At 44.1% G+C, this 21397-nt stretch overlaps 1 protein-coding gene and 1 long non-coding RNA gene across 2 annotated transcripts in view; both read left to right on the top strand.

Annotated features, from left to right (window-relative positions):
• The window catches only part of TMEFF2 (transmembrane protein with EGF like and two follistatin like domains 2), a 174031-nt gene that overhangs the window by 106576 nt on the left and 46058 nt on the right, over positions 1-21397 (top strand). Inside the window, exons 6-7 of the mRNA XM_048868601.2 lie at positions 19113-19261; positions 20679-20738. Of these exons, the coding sequence (XP_048724558.1) occupies positions 19113-19261; positions 20679-20738 (209 nt within the window). The remainder of the gene's footprint in view (positions 1-19112; positions 19262-20678; positions 20739-21397) is intronic.
• Positions 14053-15937, top strand: LOC142068566 (uncharacterized). The gene is made up of 2 exons (XR_012664422.1): positions 14053-14910; positions 15284-15937. It is a non-coding gene; the product is annotated as an uncharacterized LOC142068566 (long non-coding RNA).

Below are 21397 nucleotides of genomic sequence, written 5' to 3'. Positions count from 1 at the left end.
GAGTTTTATGTAAGTATGTTTAAGAAAGCAGGAATGCAACTTTGTCATTCAGAAATACATGGGTTGGCTAAATAGAGCAGCTGAGAATAAATGTCTGTAAAAATCTGGGAGAGCACTGCCCCATTTTCTGCCAGACATCCCAATAACATGCTCCATCTCCCCCATCCTGCTTTATGTTAAATTATTAACTTAAAAGTACACCGTTGGTGGAAGGTTGAAGTTCATTCACGCCTCCATGAGGGAGCAGGAAGGCCACAGTTTCATTCCCAAAACTCAGCCATTTTTTTAAAAAGGGCATTAAATATAAGCATGACAAGAATTAACATGGACAGTAGAATATGGTTGCTCTCTACTGTTTGCAAACCACTGCAAGATGGAGTAACATGTTTCCCGCCTGGTACTGGACAGAAGCACAGCTATTCTCCTCCCTTGCCTTCCTCCTAAATGTTAGACAATCCTGTTTCCTTCCTGGGTAAAGACTTCCTGATACAGCAAGAGTGTTCCTGTGAACGTCAAACCATAGCTAAAAGCCCATATGCAGTATTATTGTTCCTGGTTAGATCATATCTACCACAGACTTAACCAGTCTCTTCTTACTTGGCCATGCGTCCTCTTTTAACGCTTCTGGATAGTAACTAGTTGAAACTGAACACATCCTCACCAGAATCAAGAAAGTGGGTGCTATTCAAGCAGAATCGCCATGGTTACCCTGTCACCAGCCCATCATCTCCAGCAGACAATGCCTTACATGCACAGTAACAATGAATCTCTTTTGCCTACTCAGGTCAGCTAGATTTGTACTTGAACTTGATCCATTTTTTGGTCCTGAAGAAATGTGGTTTTCTTATCATCTGTTAAGCTTGGCACGATGAACTTCTCCATGAGACAGTAAATCTCATTCATTCATCAGTCTTCCCTATCCCCTTATTGCTGTCTTTCTGGATCCAACAAAGTCTCCTGATGCTAACCAGCTAACTCCTGCTTGTTGCGTGACAATAAAGAGAAAAGAGACCGCATGTTTCATTCACTGCCCATTGCTGAATAATAATACTGAGCTTTGTTTAGGTCTTTTCACCCATAAATCTTAAAGCACTTTACAGAAGGGGGTATCATTAACCCCATCTTACAGAGGTGAAGAGACTTGCTCAAGGTAACACAACAGATCAGTGACAGACATTAGAACCCAGGTCTCCTGACTCCCAGTCTGAGGGCTATTGATTGTACCAAGCTCTGACTTTTAGCAATATCTTTCCTAGATCTCTTCCAGAGAGCAGTCCAATCCTGACCGCTATAGAGGGTAAAATGTAATTACTGCAGATACAGAAATACTACATGGTAAGTGCAAGGCCTTGAGGAATGTAAAGATAATCCTGTGAAAATTTCATTAAACAGATAGACTGGATTTTAAACTGATTCTGAGTCAGATCAGGAACACTCCATTTTACCTCCCCCACATAGGAAGGGGAGGGGGGGAGGATCAGCCATCTTTTAGCATAGCTTCCCTCACTTCTTGGGATCTCACAGATGGCTCCCCTCAGAGTCGGGATTTGCTCAGGGAATGAGGGGTGGGAACTCAAGCTGGAAATTGGAAGCAGATGGCCTGGAGTTGATTGGGGAGGGGCACATCATTCCCCATTGCAACCTCACTCCCCACTGCAATCCAGGGAGATTACCAGGGAAAAGCAAGAAACAAGGTGGGTGAGGTAATATCTTATTGTTTGATCTTACACAGAGCTCTTCTTCAGGTCTCTGCGTAAGCTCAAAAGCTTGTCTCTCTCACCAATACCCAATAAAAGATATTACCTTACCACATTGACTCTGTAATATACTTGGACCAACACAGCTATGACAACACTGCATAGGAAAAAAGAAATAGAGCAAAGCTGTTCTACAGCAGTGCTGAATCCCCCTTCGAGGGGTGTGCCCAGGGCAGCCAGAAAGGGAGGGCAGACCAGGACCCAGAGCCAGTGTACATGGCCTCTTGCAGTTCCCCTTGGAACTGTAAGGAGGACATTTAGAGGACAAGCTCCACTGATTAATTTATGGGGCGCTCCCACATTCATGGAGCAACCAGGGATGAACTCTACGAAAAGATCCTTACAGAGATTTCCTTCCACTTAACCCCTTCCCACAGGTTTTATGGGAGCGGGCAAACTGGCCTCCCTGCAGATATTTCAGACCTCAACTCCCATGGAGTGCCGTAATGCTTTTCTCCTAGATGGAAAGGCAAAGTGGTTACATGAAAGAACAAAACAAAACTTTACCTTTGACTCCCACCTTTTCGGTGCTACAGCACTCTGTGAGCAAACCTAACCTTTGAAAGCCTGCGACCATTTGCAGGCCTAAATGACAAGTCACTTCATACAATTAGGTACTTTTTTCTTTTTACTCTATTGTATGTTGCAAATTAATATGAAACATGGTGACTAACTGCAATGGATCATGTTACTTAATTGGATTCAAAATACAATGAGCAAATGTCCTAGCAGTCCCAGGCACACACAGCAATAAAAGATCCATGCGATAAAGGACAATTTTGAATGTTTACGCAAAATGTTGCTAGTGCTTTAACACAGACTGCAGCAATGTGAAGGACACATGAAGTGTAGGCAAAACGTACAAATGCATTTTTTATTCTCTGTGCTTCATACACCACGTACTTGCTCATACTTGAATTTAGGATGTGCATGTAATTTGACTGTTCTTATTCCTACCAAATTAGTATACAGATTTATTTAGTTTTGCCATTCCTTTTCAAAAACCTATCATGAGCTATGTAGTTATCTGGTTTCTCCATGTGTACTGTATGTCCCCAGTTCAGCACAGGCTGTTTTATACAACTTTGTCAGTTCACTTTAAAGTGGAACAATATTTTAAAAAATAAAATGAGACCTTTATTGTGCCCTTAAGGTGTTAACATACAATCCAGTATACCAGGGGTCGGCAACCTTTCAGAAGTGGTATGCCAAGTCTTTCATTTATTCACTTTAATTTAAGGTTTCGTGTGCCAGTAATACATTTTAAGGTTTTTTAGACGGTCTCTCTCTATGTCTATATATTGTATAACTAAACTATTGTCGTATGTAAAGTAAACAAGGTTTTCAAAATGTTTCATTTAAAATTAAATTAAAATACTGATCTTACGCCACCAGCCCGCTCAGCCCACTGCCAGCCTGGGATTCCATTCACCTAGGCTGGCAGCAGGCTGAGCAGGGCCTGCAGCTGGAACCCCGGCTGGCAAGGGGCCGGCAGCCAGAACCCCAGACTGGCAGCAGGCTAAGTGGGGCCAGCGGCTGGGACCACAGACCAGCAGTGGGCTGAGCAGCTCAGCCCGCTGCCACTCATCCCGCTGCCAGTCTGGGGTTCTGTCCGCTGGCTCCTGCCAGCCAGGGTCCCGGCTGCCGGCCCCACTCAGCCCGCTGTTAGTCTGGGATCCTGGCCCTGCCCACTTACAGTGGGTACCTACCTTCTACCTGGTTCTAGCCCATTCTCTTCCTCTCTCTCTCTCTCTCTGCACTGAGCTGAGGATGGGAGTGCACTGAGCAGAGGGCTGGGGGTGAAGGAGCAGGCTGGGGTTGGGGTGTAGGGTCTGGCTAGGAGCTAGAATGAGGGAGGGGGCTCAGGGTTGGGGCAGGAGGTTTGGGTGTTGAGTGCTTACCTGGGCAGCTCCCATTTGCTGCGAGGGTGCAGGTGGGAATGGGGGGGGGGGTGCAGGAGCTCCCATTTGGTGCTCAGGGTGGCGGTGAGAATGTGGGGGGTGTAAGAGTCAGGGCATTGGGTGTGTGGGGGCTGGGTATGTGGGGGGGTGCAGGAGTCAGGGCAGGGGGCTGGGGGTGTGTGAGGAGGGTGCAGGAGTCAGGGCATGGGGTGTAGGGGTCAGGGCAGAGGGCTGGGGGTGTGGGCTGGGGTCGTGGGGGTGCTCCCAGCCCCCTGCCCAAAGCGGCTCATGGCAGGAGGATGGAGGGGATATGCCCTGATTCCACCCCTCTTCCCCAAGGCTCCGTCCCCACCTCTTCTCCGCCTCCTCCCCGGAGCAGTGAGTGTGCTGCGGCTCCACTTCTTCCCCTGCCTCGCGGCGGGGGAAGAGGCGAGGGAGGGGGGACCTTGCCTGCCCTGCAGCAACAGCCAGCAGGACCAAGCTTCTTTACCCTGCCCCCCGCGGGGGTGGAGAAGAGCAGGCCGGGGCAGGCAGGCTTTCTAATGGGACTTTGAATTATAAGAGGGAAGCAAAGGCGAAGATTTAATGCAAGCGGGTTTTTTTTGGTTGTTTGTTTGAAAACATGATAAAGAACATTACAAAACAAATTAAATGAGAATTAGGGATCAGTTTTCAGTGTCTTGTATAGTGGATTACCTATATAGTTCTCATTAGCTGTCTGTACTAGAGCCCGGTCCTGCAAAAACACAAGTATGTGGGGCCATATCCTCAGCTGGTATAAATCGGGGTAGCTCCATTAATGAAGCTAACTTGTGATTTAAATGTAATTATTCACATGAGAATAGTTTGTGTATGTGTGCGCAAAATCAGGCCGCAGACACTTTCTAAATAACCTATGCAAGGCTGCAATAATTAATTATTTTTTTAAAATCCATACATTTTTCGTAAAGTTGCCAGAGACTTCCTGCTATTAAAAAGCAGAAGCATGGCAGCTGTACAGTTATTATTCCAGCTCCTGGCGCTGTACTACAGCCGTACTTCTCTATTACATTGCCTTTGATATGCAAGGCAGGGTAGCAATAAATATATTCACCATTTTAGTGCATTTTAGCTTGACATATGTCCAGTAAACAGCATTTTGGTCTATTGCGGTCAAAAAAACCACTTGATTATTCAGTGCTTCTTTCTGTTACGATGCTTTGGGGTCCTTCAAATCATTTTCATTATGTACTATATAAAAATAACAGTCTCTGTGCAGTGTCCTGAAAATTCCTTCCATGGTATGTGTGATTTCTAATTGTTTGAATAACAGCATGCAATTGAAATGCCATGCAGAAATGTAGCTGCACCCTTAGGGAATCAAGCTTTTCTCCCTTTAGTCTTAATGAAGACAAACATTTGAACAGTGGAAACAGGTAAAACATCACGGGAAGCTACTGCAAAAATCTGATGTTCTGAACTGCTTACCACTGGCACAGGCCTCTACAAGACAAAAAGAAAAATAAATAAATAAATTAAATAAATAAAAAGGCATTTGAAATGAGTCATTTTGTTGTTTTTACTCATGATCTTGCAGAAGAGGAGAAAGCTCTACCCTGGAAACAAATTTCAAATGCTGTTTTTATGCTGGCATTATAAAATATATATTTTATGTTATTTTGCAATGTTTTTCATAAGCCTGGAAAATAAAGCAAAGTTTGTTCTGTTGGACATGGAGCATCTATATCTTTTAAGTCTCTCCATTATATAGCTTAAAAAGATACAGTGGGATTTCAATATATTTCTTAGCATAAGCAAATCTTGGAGTATTGCTTGAAAATAGTGCAAAAAAATTTTAAAGTCACCTGAGTATGTAAGCTGGCAGACAATATTGTCTAGTGTCAGGAACAACATTTATGAGCCAGACTCTTGGGTGGTATTCCTGACTCTGAAGTGGTTTAGTTCATGAGTCACCAAAGCCCTGTATTGACTTCTACGGTCTTTGGGTGAGACCACAAATGTCTGTGTCCCACAGTTTACCTCTCTCTAAAATGGGCATAATAAGTAATCATACAGACCTCTCAGGGACATATTGAGGCTTAGTTAATTAACTGTTTATTAAGTGCTCTGAGATCTGTAGATGAAAGCTGTATAAATACCGAGCCTGCTCAATAATGGAGAACCCCAATGCTTAGGGTGCCACTAGCATGCCAGGTGTACTATGACTCGGAGGAAAGTACCGTCAGTGCTTCAGCAGCTAGGCCTTGAAGGTGTTAGTCCTGGTGGGTACTAATAACCACTCAGACACGAGGCTAAGTCAAACTTTTTACCAGGGCTGGCAGGAAGAGGGATGCCCTAGGTGCAGAGGTTTAAACAGCTGCAGTTCAAAGTGAACAAATAGCGATTCTCGTTTCGGTCCCTGAGGGCAGCCCAACTGAGAGTCAGGGCTATTCAGGCCTAATGCCTGAGGTGTCCTCTCCAGTTGAGTCTCTATTCAAGCAAATAGGAGCTTGCAGGTTTCCAAGCCAGCCTCAGTTAGTGGTCTTACTCGGGCTCCTCTACACTGGCTCCGTGCCCCACTGCTGTGATTTCCCCATAAGCCCACACAGATTTGCACCAGGCTGTAACATTTGGCAGTCACAGCCTGTTCTACATTCAGTTCTGGGGAATCTTTTCAGCACCTCCTGCCTCTCCATGTGACCCCTGCACCCAGATTCTCTGCAGGGCCTGGCTTGCCATGTAGGTGCTGCTTCCTCAACAGAGTCTAGCCCACTTCCTGGTTCGGACCTTTCCCCTTAGCAGGAAGGGGATATGCAGTGGGGAGGGCACTGATGGGATTCGTAGTTCCCTGCTTAGCGGATCCATCACAGCTGCTGGATAAGTGCTGTTCTTGGGACAAATCCTGAAGCTGGTGTACATGTAAACCCCAATAACCAACATAAATCCGCTGCAGACAAGGCCAGCTCATCTTGAGGATGGCTGCTATTGGGTAGATTAGAAAGGGTAAAGTAGCCTAGGGCACCTATACCTGTTCCACTGTCAGGAGGTGTAGAGCTGCTTGTGTAAATGAGCATCCCTACCTGTACCCTGATACAGACACGTGCCACTATAAAATGAGCAATTCACTTGCAATGTATAGTGTTAACCAGGGCTACATTAAGCATGCATCATCCTGATTTACTGCAGAATACATATATTCTTTTGGACTAGGAAACAGATGTTTGTTTTAATAGCGCTAGTATTTCAATGTTCCTGCAGTAGTGTTAACAAAGACGCCCATGTACCAAAAAGAAAAGAGTTGCAGGAATCAAAATGAAATAGAAGGCATTTTGCATTAATCACTGGCATCTTTATGTCAGAATATACTGCTATGGTAGTTTTAGATGTAAATTATATGCACATTCAGAGGGCTCTCTTTTGTATGGAAATGCTACCATTCAAATCAGAAAACTGAGTTTCTGGCCAATGTGTTTTAGTTAAAGCAGTGTAAAATAAATTTTGCCCAGTAATGGAAAAATTGAGGTTTTGCTGTTTTATGAAAAATAAATCAATTTGTGATTGTTTTTTTCAATGTTTTCTGCAAAATTGAAGAAAAGTTTTGCCAGTGAAGACTTAGGGGAGTAAAAAGTGTTATCTGCATGAAATATCTTTTGCCTGGAGAAAATACATGAAAATTTAAATTTATTCCAAGATGGAATTTCAGCTGTAAAATAATGTGTTCCTAGATAGAGATGACAAGATTTTACCCTTGCCTAAATTAGCACATGCAATCAAATATCATAACTTTTGCTGGCAAAAATAATAACACATTTATATTTACATATCTCTAGTTCCTGCATCCTTGCCAGTTCAGTTATATGCCTTGATTCTTGATTGACAACAATTTCTCTTTGTGGCAGATTTATTGCATAATCAGCTAGGCACAGGGCATTAGTCATTTTCATTAAGTACCATTTTCAAGTATCTGAAATAGAATTTTTCTGATACTTTGGTTCCAGAAGCAAATGACCAATGATCAATGTAGTCTAAATATGAATCTTTAATAAACAGAAGTAGTATCAACATGCTCTCAGATTTCTAAAGTAAAGAAGGGCTATCTAAAGTGTGTTGAATAGTGAAGTGTCACTGCATGCTCATGCTGAATAAAATACTCCAGAACCGACTCTATTTTAACAGTATTTTCCTCCTTTTCTTGCATCCTCCTCATCAAAGCTGCATAAAGAGCCTTCTTTTTGCTACACAGAGAAATTGTCCAGCAAATTTTCATTATTCCTTAATATGATGTTGTTGAAAGCAAAGTCCAAACATTTGGTTCAGAGTGCAGTTCCTTACACAGGTGTAAGGCACAGTTCACGTTTATCATCCATGTGTCCCTCTTATGATTATGCTATAGTCCCATATAGTAAAGGGAGAAATTAAAATAGACAAGTCTCCTGTTCCTTCTGGACAAACTACTGCCCTCTCTTTATTCATACCCCTTCTTAAATTATACTTCCACCACAGTGCCTTTCAGTGACAGTCCTCCATGGCCATTGATCCGTTCCATTGCGGCCTTCTCCCTGTTCGTTACACAGGCAAGGACTTTCTCAGTGCCCAATAAATAATATTTAATTTAATGAGGAGGGCTGTATCTACAAAAGTTTGAAAGGGGAAGTCAGGGGCCATCACACTTGCCAATGCCTTTCATTTCTTGGTGGGGTGTCAAATTTCACAGGTAGAAAATTAGTTTGGCAATTAGCATCCTAAATTCATCCATATCCAATAGTGGCAATTTGATACAATGGTTAGTGCTGACCTCAGAGAGATTCAGGAATGGAGCTGTCACCTTTCAGCTCAGAAGCAAGCTGTGTAGGTATAACTGCATAGGGAAGCTTGTATCGATCTTACCAGCATCATGCCTGCCTCAAGCTAGTACTAGTCTCCCACATATAATCCAGTGGGCTTCTCCACTACATTACCCAACATCACTTGCAACCATGGACTTCCTCCTAAAGTAGCTTTTGGCTGACTTTATGTCCTCACAATGTGGTGATTGCAACATCAAAACTCTGGGCTGCTTAAGGGCTTAGTCCAAAATCTCGCTGACTGGTCAGAAATCGCTTCAGCTTGGCAGTTCTGTTAATTTTTTGCTTTAGCGATCACCCAATTATACCATCCAACAAAAGTAAAATAATTAAATGAAATGCTGGGTGTCAAGCTGCAGCTAGATATAATGATAGGAAGGGAAATAAAATAAGCCTATCAAAAAGTAGAATTCATCAGAAAACATGGCACTGACCCAGAAGATTAGACAGGGACAAAGTAAGCAGTGTTTGCAAAATAGCTGACACTGTAAACTATTTTTAATCTTCTGAAGTATGAGACCTTCACTTGAAAAGTGTTGTGGATCCATAGACTGAGTTGAGGATTTCTTATTTCTTCACAAAGCCCATATAATATCAGCTGCCATCTTGGAATTGCACCTTTCCCACAGCTGGTTTTAAAGCTGTTTTTCTTACCGCAGAAGGCATATTTAAATGTTGCGCATGTACTTGATGTGTGCTCTTGGGTAGAGTTTCACCCAGTGAGCCCTGGGAGAGATCATTGACCTTCTCATGGCTTCTTGAGCCGGAGGAAAGCACAGTCAGCCTTTATATTACCACGTTTTCCTCAACACTATAATTAGTAGTACAGAAATGAAATAGATTTATTGATATAGCTATAATTGGAAGTCATAGCCATGATGATAAAATGGTCAAATGATCAAATTACTTAAAATTAGAGACATCCTGGAGTGCCTTGGGGACTGGGAAACTGCTGTACTGGCATGGTCTGCGGTTAGACGCACAGCCATTCAGTAACTTCCTTACACAGCAATAGGCATTCCTCTCAGCCTCAAACAGAGGAAGCACAGGGAAACCTTGAGAATCCTGTTAAAAGGTCTTGAGACAGATACAGCCACCATTGAAATGGATTGGACCAATTTGATTTTCCCTTGGGAGAGAGAAACAAAAGTTGGCCAGTTTGGAGCCTGAAAAATCAAGTGTTACAGATCCAGTGCGAGAGAAGAAAAGCATTTGGATAGGATATGAAATATGGGCATTGTAGGACCAATGAAAGTGGAAAAGTGCCATGGCCCAGGACTTTATACGTACGGCACCTTGGCCCTCACACAAAGGTTCAAGTCCTGAAGTTTATACTTAGATCTTTCTCAGGCAGAATTCCCATTGACTTCATTGGGAGTTTTGTTCCAGCAAGGACTTCAGGATTGTCTCAATATTTTTTAATAGAGCTGGGTCTCATTTAGCATGTATGTTGCATCAGGAAGCTAAAGCATCTTCATCTATGGCCCCAGCACCCATTCCTTAATCTATCCCTGAATATGCAAAGTGACATTAATACTTTTGTTTTTTATATTACTGAGCAATATTATATATAATGATGCAGTGTGTGTGGATGTATATACATAGATTAGATAAGATATCTCTACTAGAACAAAGGTCCCTTTCCTCTATATTTCAGAATTCTCTTAAACTATTCTTGACTTTTTGGGCTTGGTCCCAGTGAAATAGTTGGGAATCTACATGTTTCTCTGGTTTAAAATGTGTAGTAGTAGAATGTTACCATTTACATAGTAAAAGGAATACCATAAATTAAAGAGGACCTACAGTTGATTTCAATAGGAGTTAGGTATCTAGGCGCTTTTGAAAATCTTACTAGGCACCTATCTATATCTTTGGGTCCCTAAACACCTTCAAAATTCTGGCTTCTACATCACTAGGCCATTTATAAAAATGGAACATAGGCTCCTAAGTCACCTGGGCATTTTTGGAAATTTTATATGTAGTCAAATAGTCCTTCCCTATAGCATATCCCTGTTTTTCATCATTTTCTCATGAACTTTATTTTCTCTGGACTTGAAGTCCGAAGGTATACTAACCTATACTCCATTTTTATATGAAAAGTTGGAGAATTTAAGCTCTGTCTGAATTGTTATTACCACAGGGAACATATGGTTCATTGTGTACCGTCTGAAATGCAAATAGAGGAGCTGTGTGGAAAAAATCCAGATTACTTCAGCAGTAAATAGTTCCTAGAATGAGTTAGAATTTACTAAAAGGAGCAAGACCTTCCTAAGATGTGTATTTTTTTACTGGGGAAGTAAATATTTTAGTCGAGTAAAATGTTCCTATTATATGATAAGAAAGTTTTTATGAAATTGACCAATTTTTTCTTTTTATATGTACATTAGTACTGTTCAGATACAAGACAGAATTTCTACTTATTGACACTGGCTTAGCTCCTGATTTACACTAGTGTCTGAGGAAATCAGGACTTGTATGTATGTAACTGAATGCAATCTTTTTTCAAGCTATTTTATGTATAATATTTCAGCAAGAAAAGTAAAATGAAAATAATGAGCTTTAGATTAATTGTTTTGTTCACTTAACAGCGAATTCTATAGTTAAGGTTACAAAATCATTTCATTTATAATCCTGTATTTTCACCCTTTCCCTCCTTTGGGGCTGAAGAGTTCCACACATTGTGAACATTTTAGGAAAATTTCAGGAGAATCAATTTTGCCCTTTTTTGAGTAATGGGAGTCTGAAAAGAAAATCTCTATTGAGACCATTGTCTCAGGCACAAACCAAGGAGAGTAATGAGGAGCAGCTTAGTCACTGCTCTATTACTTCAACTTCAGTTTGTGCAACAGATCACATGTACTATCTACTCCTTGGAAACGGCACATTCACAAGTTTCCCAGGCATAAGTGTTAGTGTGCACAACACTGTGTTGGTGGGAGATGTTCTCCCTCCGACATAGCTACTGCCACTCGTTGGGGGTGGTTAATTATGTTGTCGGGTGAGAGATCTCCTGTCAACATAGAGCAGCTACACGGGAGATCTTACAGAGGCACAAACTGCATCAGTACAGCTGTGCCACTGTAAGGTCTCTAGTGTAGACATAGCCTCTGTTTGTGTCCAAGCTTCTTCCACCAACGCTGTCGCATTGGGCACCCACACGTACACTCTCAATAGTCTGGCAGGTGATCCCCAGCTCTGTGGTGAGTGTGAGGTGGATTGACTTGGAATGGGGTGTAAAAGTTAATGAATGAGGGTGCCAGGAAATTGTGGCAGCATTGTCATGACCTTAACTTTGCAAGATGAGGTCGGCATTATGGGATTTAGGCCCTGCTGGTAGGCAGGAGATAAAGACTCAGTAGCATCACTCTGTATCAGAGGCAGGAGGATCAAAAGAGCAGGAAAAGTTTAGAGGACAGTATAGTCACAATCACATACTCAGAAGAGCTACAGCAGCTGCAGGGTTAGACCATTGGCATAGTCCGCAAGCAGAATCCCACTGTTGTTTCTGTAGGCATTACTGAAGCTCATCTGTGTATTGTATGCAGTCACAGGACTATCAGCATGCCTTTGCTGCTGCTGACAAGCATCATGACATCAGTGATGGTCATGAGACAAGAGAAGCAAAGGAAACAAACAGCAGTCCTGTGCTTGGGATGCTGCTGCTCTGTCTTTGAACAGTGGAGGTGCTTGCCCTGGGGAAGAATACTGGAGAGAAGTGGGCCTCCTCCTGACTTCTGTGGCTGAGCAGTGACTCAGCTGATTCCTTCTGATTCCCCTCCATATTAATATCTCAGAGGTTCCATGTCCATATGTTTGTCTTGATGCGGAGTTGATATGTCAGATGAATCCCTCCTTTCAAATTCAGCAGTTGCACTCTGTGATCAAACTGCACGCTGGTCTCTGTCTCTCTCTCACAATTGCTTCCTTGAGAGCCTGTTCTTACTGTTCAAGTCTGGTTAATTAGATGTGACGGCGGCGGCAGCTCTCTAAGATCCACATACAGAACTTCTTGAGTTGGAAGATAACAAATGTTGGGGAAACCTGGCTGCAGCTCTGAGCTGGCCCCCATGTGTCTGGCTACAGACCCTTAATTAAGATACCTTATTTGGAGAACTGCCCATTTCATTTCCGAATGTGCAGCCACCAGGGGTGAAAGTAACTTCAGGGACTTACCGGTACGCAGGGCAGCCAGGGTCCTGGGCAAGGTGGCAGGAAGGGGAGCCGCTCTGGGGCCCCGGGGCGGGGCTGGGGCCAGACTCCCCCACCCAGCCCTTCAGAGCTGCCCGGCCTGCGCCGCCCAAGGCTCCAGAGGCAATTTAAAGGGCCCGGGGCACCGGCCAGTGGCACGGTAGCAGCGGCGGCCGGGAGCCTGGAGCTCCAGGGCCCTGGGGCAGCTGCCCTCCCCCTCACATCAGTGGCCCTGCCGGTACGGTCGGCTGTGTACCGGCTTTCTTACTGGTACACAGGACCGGACCGGCTTACTTTCACCTCTGGCAACGACCTCTGTTACTAATGTGCTTGACTATCTCCATTTTGAGCTCAGTCTGCAACTCTTCAATGCACTGAACTCCCACTGAAGTCAGATCAGAAGAGAACCCTGATCATTCTCATGGAGCTGTGTCTCCCTTCTAACATGGTTTACTAATAATAAATGTGAGACTTATTAAAATTGGAAGTAGTGGAAAATGAAGGCAATTCCTAGGCTATATAAATGAAGGGATTCAAGAAGGCAGTAGCCAGTTAAAGTGTGGCCTCAATAAACAGACAAAGACAGTAGACATCTGTCATCACAAAGCAACAGACCTGCTTCTAACGAGGCTATTCCTCGGGGTGTCCTAGTAATTAGTGTGCGCCTTAGAACCTTAAATACTAGGAAATCGGCAGTCGGTGTTTTGATTGGCTCAGAGGCAGGACACACTGCCACTCAGAAAAGTCAAGATGCTGACTCTCCTGAACCACATGGCAGGTTCAGCTAAATAGGGAGCTATGACCAATACTGTGTGACAGATCATGTGACAAAACCAAACCAAGCCTCAAAAATGTGTCACGAGCTGTTCTGACATGTTTCCTGAGATTGATTGTAACTAGTGAAAAAAGATTTTGGATACATTTTTCAGAAGTGCCTAAATAACTGAGGTCTGCTCTACACAACAGACCTATATCAGTATAATTACCTTGCTCAGGGGTGTAAAAAGTCCAGGGGTGTGAGTGAAGTAGCTATACCGACGTAACCCTCCCCCCCCAATGTGGACAGCACTATGTCAACAAAAGAGCTTCTCCCGCTGACCTAGCTGCTGCCTCTCAGGGAGGTGAATTAACTACACTGATTGGAGAGCTCTCTCTCGTCAGCTTAGAGCACCTTTGTTAAAGCACTAGGTCGGTGCAGCTGCACCAGTGCAGCGTTTTAAGTGTAGATTTGCCCTTAGTCTCTTAAATGCCATTTTCAGAAGTGATTTAGGCACTATTGGAGCCTTAGGCCTTGTGTACACTGGCAAGTTTCTGCACAGGAAAGCAGCTTTCTGCATTGTAACTCCCAAGGTGTACAGACTGCCAAGCCACTTAGTGCGCAGAAACTGCACAGTTGCAGTGCTTTAAAAAAACCACCCCAAGGAGAGGCGTAGAGCTTTCTGCGCTGGGGGTACAGCGCTGCGGTCACCAGTGTAGACACCCTGGTCGATTACAGAGCTGCAGTTGGCCTCCAGGAGGTGTCCCACAATGTCTGTTCTTGCCTCTTTGGTCATCGGTTTGAACTCTACTGTTCTGCCCTCAGGTGACCAACCATCATCCTGACCCCGTAAATTCCTTGGGAATTTTGAAAGTCCCCTTCCTGTTTGCTCCGTGATGCTTGCAGTGGTCTCAGTGCATCTTTCCAGGTCACCATGCCTGCTCCACGCACCAGGCAGTCCCCCACCTGGAGTAATGCCGAGCTGCTGGACCTCATCAGCATTTCGGGAGAGGAGGCCGTGCAGTCCCAGGTGCATTCCAGCTATAGGACTTACGATACCTGTGGACAGATTTCACGATGCGTGACAGAAAGGGGCCATGACCGGGACACATTGCAGTGCAGGATCAAAGCGAAGGAGCTGTGGAACACCTACCACAAGGCGCAGGAGGCAAACCACCGCTCCAGTGCTGCGCCCATGAGCTGCCAGTTCTACAAAGAGCTGGACATGATACTCGGTGGCAACCCCACCTCCACTGCGAAGTCCACTGTGGATACTTCATTGGCTTGCGTGCTAGTCAAGAGTGGACCAAGCCAGGAGGAGGAAATCTTGGACAAGGATGTGGAGGGGGAGGGGGACCCAGAGTCAGAGGACAACTCGGAGGTCAGAGATGCATGCAGCCAGGAGCTCTTCCCTACCCCTGAGGAGGCTAGCTAGTCACAGCTGTCGGATCTTGGCAAAGCACAAACAAGAGAGGAGGCTCCTGGTAAGTGGCTTTGATTTTGGGAATCGCTGAAGTGAGTTGTTGGGGGCAGGAGGGTTGCAGAAAGCAGGCTTGTGTCTGTATGATGTGCGTACCACCACATGCCTAGTCTGAGCAGCGGAACAGGGTTTTGACGGACTCCCTCACTTCACGGGAATCTGCCTCAGAGATCTCCATGAAAAAATTAAGAAGATACTGGGAATCTGCTGCAGCAGGTTCTTTGGCAGAGCAGCTGCTCACCGTTTTGGGGGTCTTGTGACTCATGTGTGCTTGCCTGAGGTCAGCCAGTTAGTGACAGGTATGTGAATAGTGGCTGTGTTTTAATTCACTGAATCACTGGTCTGCTTCTGTAAAAGGTTGCATTTTGTCTTCACAGATATGACCTTGGGAGCCCAGCATCCCTCTTTGTTATCAGCGTCAGAATGGCTGCGCAGACTTTGAAAGCGGCCAAGAAGAACTAAGGAGGAGTTTCTGTGTGAGGTCATAATGCACGCTGCGGCTGAAAAACAAGAATAGAAGGAGTGTGAGGACAGCGAGAAGAGGGACCGAAAGGAGAACACGGCATGCCAGAACAAAGCCACGGAGCAGCTCTTAAACGTTACGGAGTGCCAAGCGAACATGCTCCAGGCGCTACTAGCACTGCAAACTGAGGAGCTCCATGCCCACCCTCCCCTGCAGCCGCTCTCACAACACTCTTCCCTGTGCACCCCCCAGACACCACCAACACACTCTTGTGAACCTCCTGGCTCCAGTCTGTACCCACGTTTTCCACTCCCCTCTCTTCATAGTCCAGCACTGCGGACTCCTACCACCCACTGCACTCAACACCCATCCCTCTGCAGTTTAGCCCTACTGAAGTACAGTACCTGCTGCACTGTACTCCAAAGAAGAAGGTTGGATATGATCCCTGGACCCCACCTACTCCTTGGACCCTCCCTTCCCCCATCCCCCTCAGTGCTCATGTGTTTGTTTGTCTCTCTCTCTCTTCTGGTTGTTGTTTTTTAATAAAAGAATTGTGTTGGTTTGAAAACGGTCTTTATTCTATTAATTGAAAACAAACAGAGCTCTGCAAAGCAACAGGCAATTTTCTTAAACCTTCCTAGTGCATCGTCTGCACAATCACCTCCCAGCATTACAAGCACTGCACTCCCGAGCATAGTAATAAATATTAGTGGCTTTCAGCTTCAAATTGATGCCTCAAAGCATCCCTGATCCTTATGGCCTGACGCTGCGCCCCTCTAATATCCCTGGTCTCTGGCTGTTCAAATTTAGCCTCCAGGCACTGAGCCTTAGTGGTCCAGCCCTGAGTGAAGCTTTCACCCTTCCATTCACAAATATTATGGAGCATACAGCACGCAGCTATAAGCATAGGAATATTGTCATCAGCCAGGTCCAGCCTCCCAAGTAGGCATCACCAGCGGGCCTTTAAATGGCCAAAAGCACACTCAACAGTCATTCTGCACTTGCTCAGCCTGTTGTTGAGCTGCTTCTTGCTGCTGTCAAGGTGCCCCATGTATGGCTTCATAAGCCACGGCATTAAGCGGTAGGCAGGGTCTCCGAGGATCACAATGGGCATTTCGACTTCCCCACAGGGATCTTCTGGTCTGGGAAGAAGATCCCTGCTTGCAGCTTCCTGAACAGGCCACTGCTCCAAAAGATGCTTGCATCATGCACCTTTCCAGACCAGCCTGCGTTAATGTCCATGAAACGCCCACAGTGATCCACAAGCACCTGGAGAACCATAGAGAAATACCCCTTCCGATTAATGTACTCGGTGGCTAGGTGATCTGGTGCCAGAATTGAAATATGCATGCCATCTATTGCCCCTCTGCAATTAGGGAAGCCCATTTGTGCAAAGCTATCTACAATGTCACACACGTTGCTCAGAGTCACAGTCTTTCGGAGCTGGATGCGATTAATGGCCCTGCACACTTCCGTCAACATGAGTCCAACAGTCGACTTTCCTGCTCCAAACTGGTTGATGACCGATCGGTAGCAGTCTGGAGTAGCCAGCTTCCACAGTTCAATCTCCACGTGCTTCTCCAACTGCAGGGCAGTTCTCATTCTCGTGTCCTTGCGCCGCAGGGCTGGTGCGAGCTCATCACACAGTCCCATGAATGTGGCTTTTCTCATCCGAAAGTTCTGCAACCACTGCTCCTCATCCTAGATGTGCATGACGATGTGATTCCACCACTCAGTGCTTGTTTCCCGAGACCAAAAGCGGCGTTCCACTGTGGTCAGCACCTTTGTGAATGCCATAAGCAATCTCGTGTTGTAACTACTACGCGTGGCGGGATCAATGTTGCACTCCTCTTGCCTTTGTAGTTTAAGGAATAACTCCAATGCCATTCGTGATGTGTCAGTCAGAGAGAGCAGCATACTGGTCAACAGTGCGGGATCCATTCCTGCAGACCGAAGAGGCAGAGCACGCAGTACACAAACCGTTGAAAGATGGCACCAAATGCAGACAGAAGCACAGGGATTGCTGGGATGTGAAGCAATCCATCATGAGGCACTGAGACAGGATCCAGGATGCTCCGCAACTCCCTCCACCTTCCCACAACTCATAGTGGCAGAAGAAGAAGAGATGCTCTGTGGGATAGCTGCCCAGAGTGCACCACTCTGAATACCGCTGCAAGTGCCGCAAGTGTGAACATGCTATTGCGCAGGCAGCTGGCAGTGTGAACAGCGGTTTCCCTTCAGCGCCCTCTGAGCAGTGCTGTAACTGCCAGCACTGTAACTCTGCTAGTGTAGACATACTCTTAGTTTCATTGAGAGTCAACGAGACTTTGGCTCCTCGGTCCCTTTTGAAAATGTTATGTCTTGTGCACAGCTTCCTCCGTGACACTGGAAGAGTTAGAGAGACAAGGTGGGTGAGGCAATATCTTTTATCAGACTGACTTCTATGGATGAATGAGCCACACAGAGCTCTTCTAGGAAAGGTACAATCAGTGTCATAGCTAAATACAAGGTGGAACAGATTGTTTAGTGTAAGTAGTTAACACACATTATAAAAGACCATTCGAGGTGAAGTGGCCAGGTAACATCTCTCCAATCACAGGACAAATGAGGGGGTTAGTGGGTTATAGATTGTTGTAATGAACCATAAATCCAGTATCTTTATTAAGACCACAATTTTAGCGTCTAGCGAAGTTATGAATTTAAGCTCCCAGACTCATGTTTTGAAGGTGTTGTGCAGGTTTCCTTTGAGGATGAGGACTGAGAGGTCAGATATGGAGTGATCATTCTGTGAAAAGTGTTCACCCACAGGTGATAGGGTGTTTTTTGTCTTCTATCATTTTTTGGTATGAGTTCATTTGAGAGCACAGTTATTGTCTGGTTTTACCCACATAGTTGTTTTTGAAGTGTGGTGGATTAGGTGTGCCACGTGTTGTAATAGGTATATGTAGGACCCATGGATCTTGAAAGGCATCTTGGGGGAGAGTAGGTGTTGATCAATGTAGCAGTGGAGAAAGATTTGTGCATTTGTTGTTATGGCAGGGTCTGATGCTGCTTTGAGTTGGTGGGTCCTGGTCTGTGCATCCTGGAAGAGTTAAAATAGCATCCATCTGTGGTCATGCTAACACTGAATTGCCTATGAGCCATACAACATACAGATTCAGGAGATACCAGCATGATGCTTTTATAAATGAGAAAAGAATATGTCTGGGTTTGGTTATTTACTTTATTTTCTGGCTTTAGGATGAGGGAAGCTATAGCATTATCTTTTATGCCAATGTATCTTTAATTATGTCAAAGGTGCCTACAGTCTGGGATAAATATTATAAATGTTTATGTATAATCACAAATTGAAATAAATATGTACATATATAATGTGATATATTATGGGTCAGATTCACAGCTGGTCATAGTTCTACAGAGTTCATCGGCACCATGCCAGCTCACGCCAGCTGAGGATCTGCCTGTATGTAATTTATTTTACAGTAGTGCATGCTTTAATTTAGTTTTAGAAGTCCAGTTGTTTGCCTTTTCATTTTTCTTTGCTTTCTTTCTCTTTCACTTTTTTCCTGGCATTTCATTCCAATCCAAAACCACAAACAGCCCTTCACCAGTATTTTCCAGTTTCATTCCATCAATCTTTATTGTACAGCCATGAAAACCCTCCAAGCCATCTTTATTTTTGTGCTTTATCTAGGATGTCATGAGAAAGCTTTCTTACATTAGCCTGTTTTTAATCTGTTCAGGTGCGTGTGCAACATTGACTGTTCTCAGACCAACTTCAATCCTCTTTGTGCTTCTGATGGGAAATCCTATGATAATGCATGTCAAATCAAAGAAGCATCATGCCAGAAACAGGAGAAAATTGAAGTCATGTCTTTGGGTCGATGTCAAGGTAATGCTCAGAGCAAAATTCATTTCAAATAATGTTTTCAATTTTTGTGCAAAAATAAGAACTAGGGCTGGCTTGCTATTAGGCACTTCTTACATTTTCAATAGACTCTTCTAATTTACAGTATAGGATGCGGTCTGGTGGATAGGGAATTTTGTTGATTACAGGTTTTGAAATACTGGCCTTCATATCTGAGCTGTGGCTGAGCTCTGGTTGGTGCAGCCCTAGAGAGACATGTGCAAAGGTGGCTTTAAGCAACTTTTGCAACCTTCTTGCTCCCACTCCCGGTGCCCCATTCTGGGGCCCTTCAGCCCTAGAACAGGCCCCAGCACAAATTTCTATAGCATTAAGGCGGCTGTGTATGGCTCATATCTGTAGCCCCAAGAGGCAGTTCCAGCTCCTAAGCATCATTGTGGCAAAAGGAACAGCCCAGTCACACCCCCTTCCCCCAGCCACACCGTCTGTGCTGGAGGTTAGAAGGGAGGCAGCATTACAGTTCCAAGCCTCATAGGGATTCTCCTGCATATGAGGAATCTTGCTTGAGGGCTGCCTTGTGCCACTGGATCAGAGGCTCTGGCCCAGTATCTTTAGTGGAGCCTATGTAATCACCATTGTTTGTTGTGTCATCTGGATCTTCATGATGCCAAAGTCACAGAGCCCAGCCTAATGAATATGGCAACCCTCCTCTTCCCAGCAGAAAGGCATATGTCCTTTCAGGAAATAACTCAGTGATTCTTGTTCACCTGGCTGCATTCAAGGTTTAGGATTAGGATTCAGAGCCACCTGGCACTATTTCATGTGTGTGCCAGCGTAACCATTGAGTTGATTTTCAAAAAACCTATTTTGTGCTCAAGATAAAAATGGGGAAAATATGGTTTTAAATAGTCTCTGTAAATAAAATGGCCATTGAGTCACAGGATCCTTAATAGCTCCCCGCCCTCCTCTGCTTCTGAACTATAAATCCTAAACACATCTATTTACAGAGCCCTATTAAACCTGCATATTAAACACATTCTATTTATATTCCTATAAAATATTTATTTAAAATGAACCCTCCTTTCCTGTTCACCATTTTCAGATTAGATTATCACCAGGTCCGGATTATTTAAAACAATGAGGAAATCACACCTCACTGTAACTGGATCTTTTTAGATCCAGTTAGACATTGTTAGACAAATGTTATTCCTGGAATGGCAGCTTTGTGTCTCAGCATGGGGTGAATCAGTCCAAAGACCCTGATCCTGCAATTGACACGTTGCAGTCAGATTCTTGCTCCCATTCACAGCTTCCTTGAAGTCAGTGGAGCTCTGCATAGGTGCAGGGACTTCTTGCTTACACTCTGAGACTTACAGGATTGGCCTCTCTTTTACAAAAGCAGCAGGAAACGTCAAAGCAACACATTGTATTTCTTTTAACACAGATAACACAACTACCACCACAAAGTCTGAAGATGGACATTATGCAAGAACGGATTATGCAGGTAAGATTCCTATTATAATATCAGTAATATGAGAAGTACAATTGGCAAAATCTTTGGGGCGAGAACAGTTTCCCCTATGTTTGCAAAACTGTAAGTATAGTAATCTTTAATTTTTTTTACTTATTTGTGGGGGGGGTAATCTGAAAACTGCCTCTCTTTTTATCAAATGTCTCATCATCACTAATGTACAAACACTCTGGGGCAAAAAAAAAAAAAAAAAAAGCCTGTATTGACAGTGAGACTAGTTAACATTGCAGAATGCTTGCCCCGGCAGCAAGTATTGGTGGAAATCAGTACAGCTTTCACACTGAACCAAATGTTGCAAATTGTTGTCAGAACACCTGAATATGATTAAGTGAAAACCAATAGTTTTGTATAGCTCCTCCCAAAAATACAATATATGCTGCGTCATCAGATGCTGCTAGAATTGATATTATCTCTGTGTTTGAATGTAAAGTTAATAAGGTATTTATAATAGATTTTAAAAAATGATAAATGGCTTTAATTTATTTATACGCTCCAGTAAAAATTAATGGCTACGTAGCGTGATATAACATTTTAAATTAAAAACATGTAAATGTTATGTAGGGTTTATCGAATTTTGTTTTGGGTGAACATCTTTCTTTTTCAAATCTTCTTACTAGGAGGATTAATTTATG

This window comes from Caretta caretta, chromosome 11 (genome assembly GCF_965140235.1).
Source record: "Caretta caretta isolate rCarCar2 chromosome 11, rCarCar1.hap1, whole genome shotgun sequence".
Lineage (NCBI taxonomy): Eukaryota > Metazoa > Chordata > Testudines > Cheloniidae > Caretta > Caretta caretta.
This window is presented reverse-complemented; position numbering and strand designations above follow the sequence as displayed.